We start from the raw sequence: 14,385 nt of genomic DNA, 5'->3' as shown, positions 1-14,385 counted from the left end.
ACGTAGATGGACTGAGATGGGAGAGGGAACAATGAAAGGCCGCATCTTCTCAGGAAGCGATGGAATAGCAGTGGTGCCACATTTGTTGATGACTATTTCTCTATAAAGTTTATTCTGATCGTAGGGTCACAGAGTAATGTACCTATCCAAACTTCTCCTAAACGTTGAAATCGAGCTCACGTGCACCACTTGTGTTGGCAGCTCACTCCACACTCTCCCCACCCTCAGAGTGAAGAAGTTTACCCTCACGTTCCCCTAAAACTTTTGACATTTCACCTTGTACAGTGTCTGTACATAAGCTGACTCTGACAGGAAATGATAAAGTAGTGGGGGTTGGGGGTGTGGAGGGGTGGGTTAGTGGCTGGAGGTGTTGATCAGCCTCACTGCTGGGAGGAAGTAACTATTTTTGAGTCTGACGATCCTGGTGTGGACGTTACATTGTCACCAGAACATGCGGTGAGACTTGTGGCTGCTCTTAGCACATCCTAAGTGTTGGCTGTTAATGCAAATGACGCATTTCACTGAATGTTTTGAAGAAAATGTAATAAATAAGTATATCTGAATCTGAAACTGAGTAAAGAATAAGGAATACAAAACTAAGCAAGTGGTACAAAAAGCGATCAAAATAGTGACCGAGGGACAAATGCAAATAATTTTTCTTCCTTTTTTTGTTGGTAATTTTATCTTTATTTTTTTTTAATTCCATACAGCAAGAATCAAAGATATAGCAATAATAATAAAACAATTGCAGCCAAGGACAGAGTATACTATATCAGCAACTACGAGCGGGAAAACATCAAAATAAAAAGAGAGCCTGTGTTTATACAATCATAAAACCAAGCTCCTGTCCTTTTGGCAGCTGTAGCTATGACCTCGCAATTTGGATACAATTTTCCCAAATTTGAACGGTCATTTCATCCAAACTAAAAAAAAAATTACAACCATTGAGTGGGTATTTTTTGTACATTCATGGGATTTGAATCCTGTTTGTACCAGCGTTTATTGTTTATCCCTCAATATCTCAGAATTGTGGAGGCCATTTAAGAACTTTTCATATTGGTTGGTCTGGAATTGTATATATTGCTGGACAAGGTAAGGTGCCTCTCTGAAGAGCATTTGTATATCAGGTGGATTTAATCTCCAGTGATTAAGACTGGCATTTTTTTAAAGATCCAGATTGAGTCAGTTCTTTGAGTTTGCATTGTTCATTTGCCAAGGTGGGTTTGAAACTCACTGGGTTGATATTCTACCTGGTAACAAGCACTGCGCCACAAAACCCAGGGAGGAGAGAAGGGTTCCCAATCTGCGTTTTGCTGACCTACCCTCTCAGGTTGTATACCGTGTACATTCCCTGAGGCTAAATGAACTTTCTTTCCCTTCTCTCCACTCCTCCTCCATGAGTTTCCATTTCCTCTCCTCCAGGGACGAGTCTTGCCCTCCGTTCTGTGCTCTGCACACACACATACACACACACACTGTATATATGCACGATGAGCTACAGTTACATTGACTTCAGTGGAACTGAATTCTGCAAAAGACGTGCGCACGCTACTAAATTGAGTGTACAACAGAGGACAAAATTCGACCTTGGACCCTTGGCACTGTCTTCTTTTTATTCCAAAAATAATGGAAGCAAGGGATTTTAAATAGAAGAAAATTTCTGTTTCTCCAATTCATAGTGGTATTTTTTTTTTAAAGAAAAATAAATTGAATTATTCAAAAAACAAAGGTATAGACTCAACTGCAAAAAGGACCAGGAATAACAAGAGCAAAATAGTCATGTGGGCATTTACTGTTTCGGTGTTCTCTCCATGACTAATCTGACATTGTTGACATATAGTCATTTACTGAACGTGTGGAACCAGTTTGATATATATATTCATCGATGCAATTTTTACTTCCTGTTAGAAGTACACCATCAAAATCCATAGACAGAACCTGTTTTTGATAAGACTAAAATACATACTTTTAAACTGTAGTTTCTCTTTTTGTGATTTATAAAAAAAGAACTTTTAAAACATGCAGTAGATTTTTTTTGTAAGGAGTTTGATATTTTCTGTTGTTGAGCGGAGTGAAAAATCTTCTGTTGTGATGTTGATAATCAAAGTGTTTGACCTGGTTAGTAATGATCTGCACCGGGAGATTTTAACCTGTGCAACATTGTCAGTCATGGGTGAGTGTTGTGGCGCGGTGGATTGCTGGTGGATATGGGAAGTGGGGGTTGGGTGAGAGAGGGGAGTGACTGGGGCCAGTGTGTGGTGATGGGAGGAGATGCAATGTTGGACTCAAGGAGGCCATCCAAGAGTGCTGTGGGATCAGGAAGGAATTCACATTCCCACCAAATCAGGCAGGAATTCCTCATTCTTATTGGATTAGGCTGGGAATTCCTGTTCCAATAGGATCAGGCAGGAATCCTTGTTCTGTATCTATCCTCGTGCTGGACATCTCCTCCGGCCTAACTTTGCTTCCATTGAAGTTACCTGGAGCAAGACTGGGCTGGTGGGAGTGGGAGACTGGGGGCAGGCTGGTCATGGGCATATGAGACTAAACACACGCCCTCCCAATCCTACCTGTTTTGTGACGGGGGTGGTGTCTGGTTAAAATTGGGCTCCCCATTGTCCTCTCCCCGATGATCTCAGGAGTATGTTTGTCTTTCTAGCTGAAAAAAATCCTGGCAAACTACAAGCTGTTCACATTGAAGCAAAGCAATATTTTGCCTTTGTTTCCTTGAAGGGGCGGGCATTGGGATAAGGTTACGAGGTGCTTAAATTTATGCCCATTAACAATTTTTTTTTTAACTTTTTTGCAAGCATTTTTTTAATATTTTTTATTTTTGTTCAGCCTGTCGTTTTAATGACCTTAACAAAATTCCTTGTTATTATAGACATTTTTTTTATTCAAAATAAGATCTTACTATTTTACAGGTTTCCTTCTCCTTGACTATATACAGAAGTGCAAAAAGTTAACTTTCCCCGTAGGACCGATCAACTTTTTTTATCTCCAAAACTGCAGCATTATCAACCCTCAAGTGTCTGCACACATAATTCAGATTAATCCTCTTTTCTTATAAGTAAGCTTTGATTAATATTTGAATTCATGACATAAAAAATCTATTGATTATGCATCTCCTATTTAATGAAGGTCTGATATTTGGATGAGGGAGATTAAAATATACCCAACAAACAATATCTTACTATTCTCAAATGGTTACAGTAGAAAATAATTTTCAGTTTTAATAATCTAGGATCTAGAGATTTTCATAATGACTATAGTTACAAACAAAGTAAATCTTCTAAACATTATGCAATTGTCTGCCAGTATTGTTGCTATAGCAACAACTTAACTTCATACTTCACAATGAAATGATCACTGTAAGATATCCATATAAAAGGTTTTTGTTCTCTGAATGATGGAAGTAGCAATGACAGATGCTCGTAATTCATAAATCAGTAAACTATAATCCATTCTTTATGCTGTTATACTACGCTGAAGAATTAAATGATATTACACAAGGTTGTAAAGGGGTGGGGAGGCAAAAAAAAACATCACTTTGTCAAAAAAAAACTTTCTGGAAATCTTTTATCCATGACTTCCAATAAATGAAATAAAAGACAATCTATCAACTAAAATATGAAAATAATATCAGATTTTTAAACATTAAAAAATTAAAACAATTCTAATATTATATGTAAGAGACTACAAACTTAAAACAATTGAAATAAGCAAAATTCTAGTATGTAAGTACTAGAGCAAGAAGTGAAGTCTATGTGCTCCTTAATAGGTCTGAAGTTACATTTAAAATGGGTTTCAACCCGTAATATATAATCTAAGGCTTTAATAGATGTACAGTACAATCAATAAAATAATGCAACAACCCCCTTTTTTTTTAAAACTACCAAGTACACCTTTCAAATTCTATCTTCAAAAAATAAAACTTTGCAGTGAGCTCAGAATTATGGATAGTTCATGAAATGAACTATCACCTCTTCCATTCCAACAAGGATACTTCAAGTAACCGGCCCCACTACAATATCTGATCCTTTTTTTTTTGCTGAACAGACCTCTACTTAAACCTCTTTCTCAAACTTCTGAAAAAAAAAAGATTCCTATCAGGAAAACAAAATAATAATAGGAATTCCTTTGGATGGATGAACCCATTAAAAAATACACAACTAATACTCTTTTTTTTTTGTTTTTTTTTTGAAGGCTTTCTAAGGCTAAATGCAATTACTTTGAAAAAATGTCACATATAAAATTCACCCGGATACATACCCACCCTGGTACTACTTTTAACAAACATTTATATTTTGGTTTATCATGCATTTCATGACAGTGCTTCGTTCAACCTTAAGGTAATCTAGTTTAGAGTCACTTTCCATAATGTTCTCTATGTAAAGTATGTGACTGCAAACACATTCAGCATGAAACAGAATTTTTTTTCATCTCTATATAGAGATAGTTTTATAGTCCTATTTGACTTCTGGCATTTTACTGGGGCAAAAGAATTTGGGGCAAATTAAAACTGCCACCTGACCAAGTCTCTGACACATGGCACCTTGATTGGCAATTAATGGCTAGAAAACTCTTTTCACTTTGGAGTTGACTCGTTATGGCATTGAAAAGTGACAATACTGATAATTAACATTGGTCATGACTTGTGTCTTTTTCCTTAATATTTTTCATGATTAATATCGCTGGTGGATATTAATAATGTGCATAAGTGGTCTACAATGATTGTTTTTCTCTAAACAATAAAAGGAAATTATACTTTTATTCACTGTGTGTTATGCTATTCACTCTGGAGTGGAGATGCGAATTCTGAGAGGGTACAGGATGTAAAATAGCATAACTCACTTTGAATCAAGCTTGAAATACATTGAAATAGATAAATGTTTTACACTGCATGAATAATACTTTAGGGTTAGACGTATAGCCTTGACTGGCACTTAATATGTACCTCCAACATATTTACGACACAGTATTTAAAGCTACAATGTGCTTTAAAGAAAGAACAGACTTGGTTTGCTTTAATATTTTGCCCAACACATTCATCTGTCCATTGTCTCTTTAAATCTTTCTTACAATCCATTAGAATATAACCATAACACAGATCACTGTACATGCACAATTGATTTTTAGTGAAAATGGGAAAATAGTATTTCTTTTAAATACAAGGTGCACTATTTTGATTTTTCTCTCTTTTTTTTCCACTTTTGTAAACTTGTAGGAAAACCATTTAAACCTAACACCAAAATGATCTGTGTGGTTTGCAGGAGTACCAGTATATACTGTATACTAAAGTGTACATCAGTGTTTACCTTTCCACGGGGGGAGTGAGGAGGAGTGTTGAGGAGAGGGCATTGGCCGAGAGGGAAGGAGAGGCAAGGGGTGTGAATGGAATGGGCATCATTTATGCTTTGTCTTCTGAGCCGAGTACTGAGGAAAGGCCAGTGATGTTATATGCTGAACAACAGGTAAAGCTCCCCTAGCCTTATTCTCCTTAGAGAGACCAGGCTACACCAGCATCAGTGTGCAGCATTCTTCTTCCCTGTTATGTTCAGGATGACCATACTTCCATTTTGTTAGAGTGCCAAAAGTGGAAAGGATTGTGGCTGAGGGAGGGAGGGTTATGGTAGATTGCTGATTAGATGGTGGTATATACAGAACAGGCTGTTGACCTTTGCTGTGTAATGGCTTCCCTGCACACTGTCTCTTCACACTGATCTGCAGAGAGAGAAAAAAAAGAAAGCAACACTTTACTTTCAATCAGGTTGATTTATTTTTGCCAAAACCTGCTGAGCAAAGCAAGCAACACAGCGTAACTGGGGCTGAGACAAAGAGATGTGATCCTTGGTGTCAGCGAACCAGCATAGAGAGGTAGAATGGCCTTTTTCTACTTTCCACCTCTTGTTCCACCTGGATTGACCATTGCATTCCACAGCAAACCCAGGGTCAGGATACACTTTGCACCTGGCCCCTCAGTTTTACACTTGCCATGCCTGCTTCCTCTCGACATCCCCATTAATCTGAATGGGCTTGCTAAACATCAATAATTGAAGCTAACATAATTCATTCATGTTATTAATTGGACTACAATGGTCTATTGTTGACCACTTGCTTATTAATACAAATATCTAATCAGCCAATTATGTGGCAGTAACTCAATGCATAAAAACATACAGACATGGTCAAGAGGTTCAGTTGTTGTTCAGTCCAAATGTCAGCATGGAAAAGAAATGAGAACTAAGTGACTTTGGCTGTGGAATATTTGTTGGTGCCAAACGAATGGTTTGAGTATCTCAGAAATTGTTAATCTCCTGAAACATTCACGCACAACAGTCTCCAGAGTTTGCACCGAATGGTGCAACGAACAAAGTACATTAAGTGACTGGAAGTTCTGTTGGCAAAAATGCCTTGCTAATGAAAGGAGAATGGCCAGGCTGATTCAAGCTGATAGAAAGGTGACAGTAACTCAAATAACCACATGTAACAATGGTGGTGTGCAGAAGAGCATCTCTGAACACACAACATATTTAACGTTGAAGTGAATGGACTACAGCAGCAGAAGACCAGAAACATACACTCAGTGGCAACTCTATTAGGTACAGCTGTCCAAGGTTGATTGGAAGGGGACACTAGCAGGGAAGACAGCTGAGATCGAAAGGTCTCAATAGATGTTTCCTGTGGTGTGGCAGTCTAGCACCAGAGGCCACAGACTCAGAATAGAGGGGCATCCATCTAGAATGGCGATGAGGAGGAATTTCTTGGCCAGAGAGTGGTGAATCTGTGGAATTTGTTGCCACAGGTGTCTCTGGAGACCAAGTCATTCGGTATATTTAAGGTAGAGGTTGATAGGTTCTTGATCAGACAAGGCATGAGTGGATATGGGGAGACGGCAGGACATTGGGGCTGAGAGAGAAATGGATCAGCCATGATGAAATAGTGGAGCAGACTCGATGGGCCAAATGGCCTAATTCTGCTCCTATATCTTATGGTCTTAAGAGGTACCTGATGGTCATTGAGTGTATGTTGAATGTAATTTTAAGTTATATATATTTTTAATAATTTAATGTTCCTGCACTTCAGACATTGAGAAACATGGATAGGGCTTTTGATTGCACAAGTAATCAGAAGGGCATTCAAGTGTTGCGCAGGCAGATCTTTAGTTGTCTCTACCTGAGGCGCAGCGGCCATTCCTAGGATTGCCCAAGCACATAAAAACAAAGCCCCTTTCACCTTAACGTTCATTTTGACAGGACTAGAATATAAAAGCAAGATAGTAATGTTGAGGCTTTCGAAGGCTTTGGCCAGACCACCTTAGGAGTGTTGGACCCCTTTTCTAGAAAAAAGTATTCCATCATTGGAGGGGGTCCAGAGGAGGTTTTACAGAATGATCCCAGGAATGAAAGGATTAGTGTATGAGGAATGTTTGATGGCCCTGGGCCTGCACTCTCTGAAGTTCAGAAGAATGAGGTGGGGGATCTCATTGAAACCAATTAAGTATTGAAAGGCCTAGATAGAGTGGATGTAGAGAGAAGAGTTCTATAGCGGGGGAGTCTAGGATAAGAGGGCACGGCATCAGAATACCTGGCCTGCACAGATGTCATTGGGGAGGTTGATTGGTTCTTGATTAGTCAGGGCATTTGAGATTATGGGGAGAAGGCAGAAGAATGAGGTTGAGAGGGGTAATCAAACAACCATGATGGAATGACAGAGAAGACTTGATGGGCTGAATGCTCCAGTTCTGCTCCTATGTCTTACGGTCTCTTACAGTTCTCACTGTAACCAGGTGCTCCGGTTCCCTCCCATTTTCTGAAGACGTGCAGGTTAGGTTAGTTAGTTGTGGGCAGGCTATTGTTGGCAACAGAAGCAGAGTGACACTTGCAGGCTTCCTCCTGCACACCTTCAGGTGTTTGTCATTGAGGCAAATGATACATCTCACTGTATGCTTTGATGTTTCAATGTACATGTGACAAATTAAGCTAATCTTTAAAACTTTAACCTTCAATCCCATGTACCTGTCCTAATTTTCTTTTAAATGTGGTTACACACCCATACTTTTCTCTTTACACAAAATTATAAATTGGTTCTTCCAGTCCTTGGTCCACTTATTAACGGGAATAACTTCACTCTGTTTATCTGTTTATAAGCTGGTTAGGAAGGCGGGCTCTGTCGTGGGCACAGAACTGGAGAGTATGACATCGGTAGCAGAGCGAAGGGCGCTGAGTAGGCTACGGTCAATCATGGAAAACCCTGAACATCCTCTGCATAGCACCATCCAGAGACAGAGAAGCAGCTTCAGCGGCAGGTTGCTATCGATGCAATGCTCCTCAGACAGGATGAAGAGATCATTACTCCCCAATGCCATTCGGCTTTACAATTCAACCGCCAGGGGTAAGATATGTTAAAGTGCCGGGGTTAGGACTGAGCTCAAGTTACCATTCAATGTATTTTAGTAAACTATTTAAGAGCTTTTTAAAAGCTATTTATTAATGCTTTTTGAGAGGGTGATTTTAGATGCATATCATATTTATACTGAGTTAAGTATTGTATGTAATTAGTTTTGCTACAATAAGTGTATGGGACATTGGAAAAAATGTTGAATTTCCCCATGGGGATGAATAAAGTATCTATCTATCTATCTATCTATCTGCTTTTCCTCTATCAAATCCCCTCTCATCCTTTGTTGCTTCAAGGGAAACAACCTCAGCTCCTAATGCCAAAGCTAAATGCCTCTCCTCTGCTGCTCAATAGCACCCAATCACAGTGGAGAGCATTAGACCATAAGACATAGGAACGCAGTTAGGTAATTATTATCTGAATGGTGTCAAGTTAGGAAAAGGGGAAGTACAACAAGATCTGGGTATCCTTGTTCATCAGTCACTGAAAGTAAGCAGGCAGGTACAGTAGGCAGTGAAGAAAGCTAATGGCATGTTGGCCTTCATAACAAGGGGAGTTGAGTATAGGAGCAAAGAGGTCCTTCTGCAGCTGTACAGGGCCCTGGTGAGACAACACCTGGAGTATTGTGTGCAGTTTTTGTCTCCAAATTTGAGGAAGGACATTCTTGCTATTGAGGGAATGCAGCGTAGGTTCACGAGGTTAATTCCTGGGATGGCGGGACTGTCATACGTTGAAAGATTGGAGCGACTGAGCTTGTATACACTGGAATTTAGAAGGATGAGAGGGGATCTGATTGAAACATATAAGATTATTAAGGGATTGGACACACTGGAGGCAGGAAGCATGTTCCTGCTGATGGGTGAGTCCAGGACTAGAGGCCACAGTTTAAGAATAAGGGGTAGGCCATTTAGAACAGAGTTGAGGAAAAAAAAATTTCAGCCAGAGAGTTGTGGATCTATGGAATCCTCTCCCTCAGAAGGCAGTGGAGGCCAATTCTCTGGATGCTTTCAAGAAAGAGTTAGGTAGAGCTCTTAAAGATAGCGGAGTCAAGGGATATGGGGAGAAGGCAGGAACGGGCTACTGATTGTGGATGATCAGCCATGATCACAGTGAATGGTGGTGCTGGCTCGAAGGGCCAAATGGCCTACTCCTGAACCTATTGTCTATTGTCTAAAATTCAAACCATCGACTTTGCTCCACCAGTCAGTCATGGGTAATTTAGTATCCCTTTCAATCCCCATTCTCTTGTCTTCTCCCTGTAACCCTTGATGTTCTTACTAATCAAGAACCTATTAACCTCTGTTTTAAATATACCCAATGACTTGGCCTCCACAGCAGTCCACGACAATGAATTCCACAGACTCACCACACTCTGGTTAAAGGAATGCCTCCTCATCTCTGTTTTAAAAGACATGTCCTTCTGTGGCTGCGCCCTCTGGTCCATGGACATCCACTCCATGTCCACTCTTTCAATATTTCAATGTGATGTTCCCTCATTCTTCTAAAATCCGGTGTGTTGAGTCCCAAAGCCATCAAACGCTCCTCATAAGTCAAACTGTTCAATTCCATGATCATTCTCGTGAACCTCCTCTGGAACTTCTCCAATGCCAGCACATTGTTTCTTAGATAGGCGCCCAAAACCGCTCACAATACTCCAACTGCAGCCTGAACAATGTTTTATAAAGCCTCAGCATTACATCCTGGCCTTTATACTATTGTCCTCTCAAAATGAATGCTAATGTTACATTTGCCTTCCTCACCATTGATTCAACCTGTAAGCTGGCCTTTGGGGAATCCTGCATGAGGACTTCCAAGTCCATTTACACCTCTGATATCTGATTTTTCTGCCATGAGGGTCAAACTCTGTGTGGAGTTTAAATACAACAGCAATAATTCAACACTTCAGAGTTAGATTGGACAAAAAAGATCAAAATAACCGATACTTACTGTTCAACCTAGAAAGAGTCTACATCTGAGTAACATACTTGTGGCTAGCCAGATGATCCATAGATATAATGGGCATCTGAACAGAAGGAACAGAGTAACAGTGATTAACATACCTGGTTCAAGAAACAAATAGATCAGTTTATAGACAACATAAAAGGTAAGACAGTGTAGGAAACACATATCAAAGCTATTAATGCTGTTCAGTTACTGCGTAATAACGAGCCTAACACAGACTGCTGTTGGAATGTGAGCTATAGAGCCATAGAACACTATAACACAGAGCCTTTCAGCCCATCTAGTCTGTGCTGAACTGTTATTCAGCCTGCACCTGGACCAGAGTGCCCCGTAACTATCTCATCCACGTACCTACCCAAATTCCTCATGAACGTTGAATTGGAACCTGCATCCACCACTTGCACTTGCAGCTTGTTCCACACTCTCATTACTCCCTGAATGAAGACGTTCCCCTGAGGTTCCGCTTGGAAATAGGTAAGACCATGTCACTGGATTTTTGATTTCAACTTTTTAATGGGCTTTTATCATGCATATCGTGTTAGAAATTGCAGAGAACAGTCATTGTACTGTGGAAATGCAGTGAACCCTGTAAGTCTGGTTATGTGACTGAATTAATAATCCAGAGGCAATTTGCAGGCACGGAAACCCTTTCAATGTTGCTGGGGAATTTATATTGATTTAATTCAATAAGTAATTGTGGGATCGGTTATGGATTGTTGAACTACCTGTCTCCTTTCCTTCAGGGACCATATTCTGACAGTCTTTCCTGCTGTAGCTTACTTGTGACTCCGGAGACACAGGCTTCTAAACTGTCTCAGCGAGCCTTAGAGTTCAAAAGACAATAAGCTATGGACACCTAAAGGCCTTGCTTTACCATCAAAACTCACTCTGTGAATCAATTAAAAGAAAAAAACTATGTAGAACAAAATAAAGCTTCATTTTCTGACATTTTTCATATTTTTCAGTATGACGAAGAAGGGGACTATCTGCTCATCCAGTCAATGCTAGTTCTCTGAGTAATCCCATCATTCCTATTACCCTGAGAACCCTACAACCTATGCAGTCTCACACGTGCACTTAGTCCTGCTCCAGTTCTCCAGCCACCTCATGCAACACTTTACAGTATCAGTTGTGAGATGAGGGTTCAATTCCTGCCATTGGCCATACAGAATTTATATGTTGTCCCCACGACCGTGTGGGTTTCCACCAGGTGGTTCGGTTTTCTCCCATATTTCAAGCCCATACCGGTTAGGGTTGCTGGGTTATGGGCATGCTACCTTGGACACTTGCAGGCTGTCCCCAATGCGCTCCTGTACTTGTTGATGTAAACAATGCATTTCACTCTATGTTTTCATATTTTCATGTTTGTTCGTTATGTGCCATGTCGTACGACTTAGGCAATCGTGGTCTTTTCATGACCATAATTGTTCCTGGCAAATTTTTTTGCCATTGCCTTCTCCTGGGCAGTGTCTTCACAAGATGGATGACCCCAGCTATTATCAATACTCTTTAGAGATTGTCTGCCTGGCATCAGTGGTCGCATAACCAGAGCTTGTGATAGGCACCGGCTGCTCATCCGACCATCCGCCACCTGCTCCCATGGTTTGACGTGACCCTGATTGGGGGACTAAGCAAGTGCTACACCTCACTTAAGGGTGATCTGCAGGCTAGCGAAGGGAAGGAGTGTTTATACCTCCTTTGGTAGAGACATATCTCCACTGTGCCACCCAAATTCTGATGTAGATGTAACAAATAAAGCTAATCTTTGAAATTACTTGGGGTAATCCACAGTGACCATATTGGGATGTAGGAGAAAAATGAATCAACTCTGGGGAAAGCCACATGGTCACAGGGAGAGCCCATACAGTCCAGAGGCAGTTCTGGAGGACAGGATCGAACTCGGGATTGCTGGAGCTGGAGGCAGCAGCTCTCCTGCGAAGCCACTGTACCGAAGCAGCACACTAGATGCTAAAGGAAATCTGCAGGTCAGGCAGCAGCTATGGAGGAGAATGGACTGTCATCATTTCAGGCCAAGACCCTTCCTTCATCTGGACTCAGAAAGGAGGAAAACTTCCTCAAAGTAGGCATACCTTGAACAGACTTCATGGAACCCATCATCTATCATTAAAGACCCTTACCATTCAGGACAATCCCTCTTCTCATTACTACCATCAGGAAGGAGGTATGGGAGCATGATGATGCACTCTATCGTGATACACATAATATACATATACTTTGTCTCCAACTTCCAGCCTGCCCTTAAATTTATTTTTATTAACCTACCGATTCCTACCGTTATCTTGACCATACCTATCTCCTATAAAAATGCTGTTTCCTTTTCTCACTTCCTTTGCCTGCACCGCATCTGTTCCCAGGACACGGCTTTCCTTTCCAGGACTCCTTCTTTAAAGAAACGGGTTTCCCTTCCTCCACTATTGATAGAGCCCTCACCCACATCTCCTCCATTTCCAGAACATTCGCGCTTGCCCCATCCTCCTGCCACCCTAACAGTGACAGAGTTCCTCTTGTCGTCACGTACCATCCCACGAGCCTCCACATCCAACACATCATCCTCCACAGTTTTCGCTGCTTTAATGGGATCCTACCACCAAACATCTCTTTGCCTCCCCTCTTCTGCTCCCTTCACAATTCCCTTTTCCATTTGTCACTCCGCACTAATCTCCCTCCTGGCACGTAGCCCTGCAATCAACCCAAGTGCTACATCTGCCCATACACCTCAATCCCTCACCTTCATTCAGGGCCCCAAACAGTCCTGTCAGTTGAGGCAACACTTCACCTGCGAATCTGCTGTGGTCGTCTATTGTGCCCGGTGCTCCCAGTGCAGCCTCCTCTATGTTGGTGAGACCCGTTGTAAATTGGAGGACCGCTTCATGAGCACCTCCACTCCATCTGCCAAAGGCATAATTCCTGGTGGCCAGACATTTTAATTCCAATCCCCATTCCCATTCTGGCCTCCCCTTGTGCTAAGATGAGGCCACCCTCAGGGTGGAGGAGCAACACCTTATATTCCATCTGGATAGCCTCCAACCCGATGGCACAATTTCTCTTTCTAGTAAAAAAAACCTACTCCTTCCTCCTCCACTCTTCTTCTATTGTCTACTCTGGCCTCTTACCTCATCTGCCTATCACCGCTCCAAGGTTCCCTCCTCCTTCCCTTTCTCCTCTGGTCCACTCTCCTCTCCAATCAGATACCTTCTTCTCCAGATCTTGGACTTTTCCCACCCACCTGTCTTCACGTATCACCTTCTAGCTATCCCCCTTCCCTTCCCCCCACCTTTTAATTTTGGCATCCTCCCCTTTCTTTTCCAGTCCTGGTATCAGACTGTGTATTCACTTCCGTAGATGCTGCCTGACCTGCTGAGTTCCTCCAGCATTCTGTGTGTGTTGCTCTGGAGTTTCAGCACCTACACACTTAGTGTTTATGATCTCCATGTTTTAATTGTTATCCATTTCTAAAGGGAATTGGATAAATGTTTGAGGAGGGAGAGAATAGGAAGAGAGCAGGATTTCCTTTCAGTGAGCTGGCATCGGCTTAGTGAATGAATGATTCCACGATGGTATGGTATGTATTATAAAAGTAAATGGATCAATGCTACACAGCCATGTGTGAAATTAAACCATTCTGACCCAAACTGGCTCCAGGTTTACACGTGCCTAGTCTGTGCTGAGTTCACAGAGTGAGGCGTTCTTTCATTGATTTTCACGTTGCATTTGCCTTCCTGACTAACAACTCAACCTGCAAGCTAACCTTTAGGCAAATGTACAATATCTTATTGAAACGTACAATCTGTTGTTCTTAAATATAAACCAAAAGATGCAATGAAATTAGAAGTGGATGATTTATGGTTGCTTCACATCTAAGTCACTCAAGGAAAAGCACAAATTACTACATCGATTAAAATATCCAGCCCATTGTCCGTGAACTAAAACAGATTATTTTGCACAGTTTGTACATTCTCCCCGTAACCGGGTGCTCTGGTTTCCTCTCACAGTCCAAAGATG

The 14,385-nt window shown here is 41.2% G+C and overlaps 1 protein-coding gene across 1 annotated transcript in view; it reads right to left on the bottom strand.

Annotated features, from left to right (window-relative positions):
* Positions 1 to 1,979: 1,979 nt before the first annotated feature.
* Positions 1,980 to 14,385, bottom strand: part of LOC140725757 (muscleblind-like protein 1) — a 757,760-nt gene continuing 745,354 nt past the window's right edge. Inside the window, exons 10-11 of the mRNA XM_073041630.1 lie at positions 10,348 to 10,423; positions 1,980 to 5,724 (exon numbers count right to left, since the gene is read on the bottom strand). Coding sequence (XP_072897731.1) covers positions 10,367 to 10,423 — 57 coding nt within the window. The 3' untranslated portion in view covers positions 1,980 to 5,724; positions 10,348 to 10,366. The remainder of the gene's footprint in view (positions 5,725 to 10,347; positions 10,424 to 14,385) is intronic.

The sequence above is a fragment of the Hemitrygon akajei genome, chromosome 3 (assembly GCF_048418815.1).
Source record: "Hemitrygon akajei chromosome 3, sHemAka1.3, whole genome shotgun sequence".
Lineage (NCBI taxonomy): Eukaryota > Metazoa > Chordata > Chondrichthyes > Myliobatiformes > Dasyatidae > Hemitrygon > Hemitrygon akajei.
This window is presented reverse-complemented; position numbering and strand designations above follow the sequence as displayed.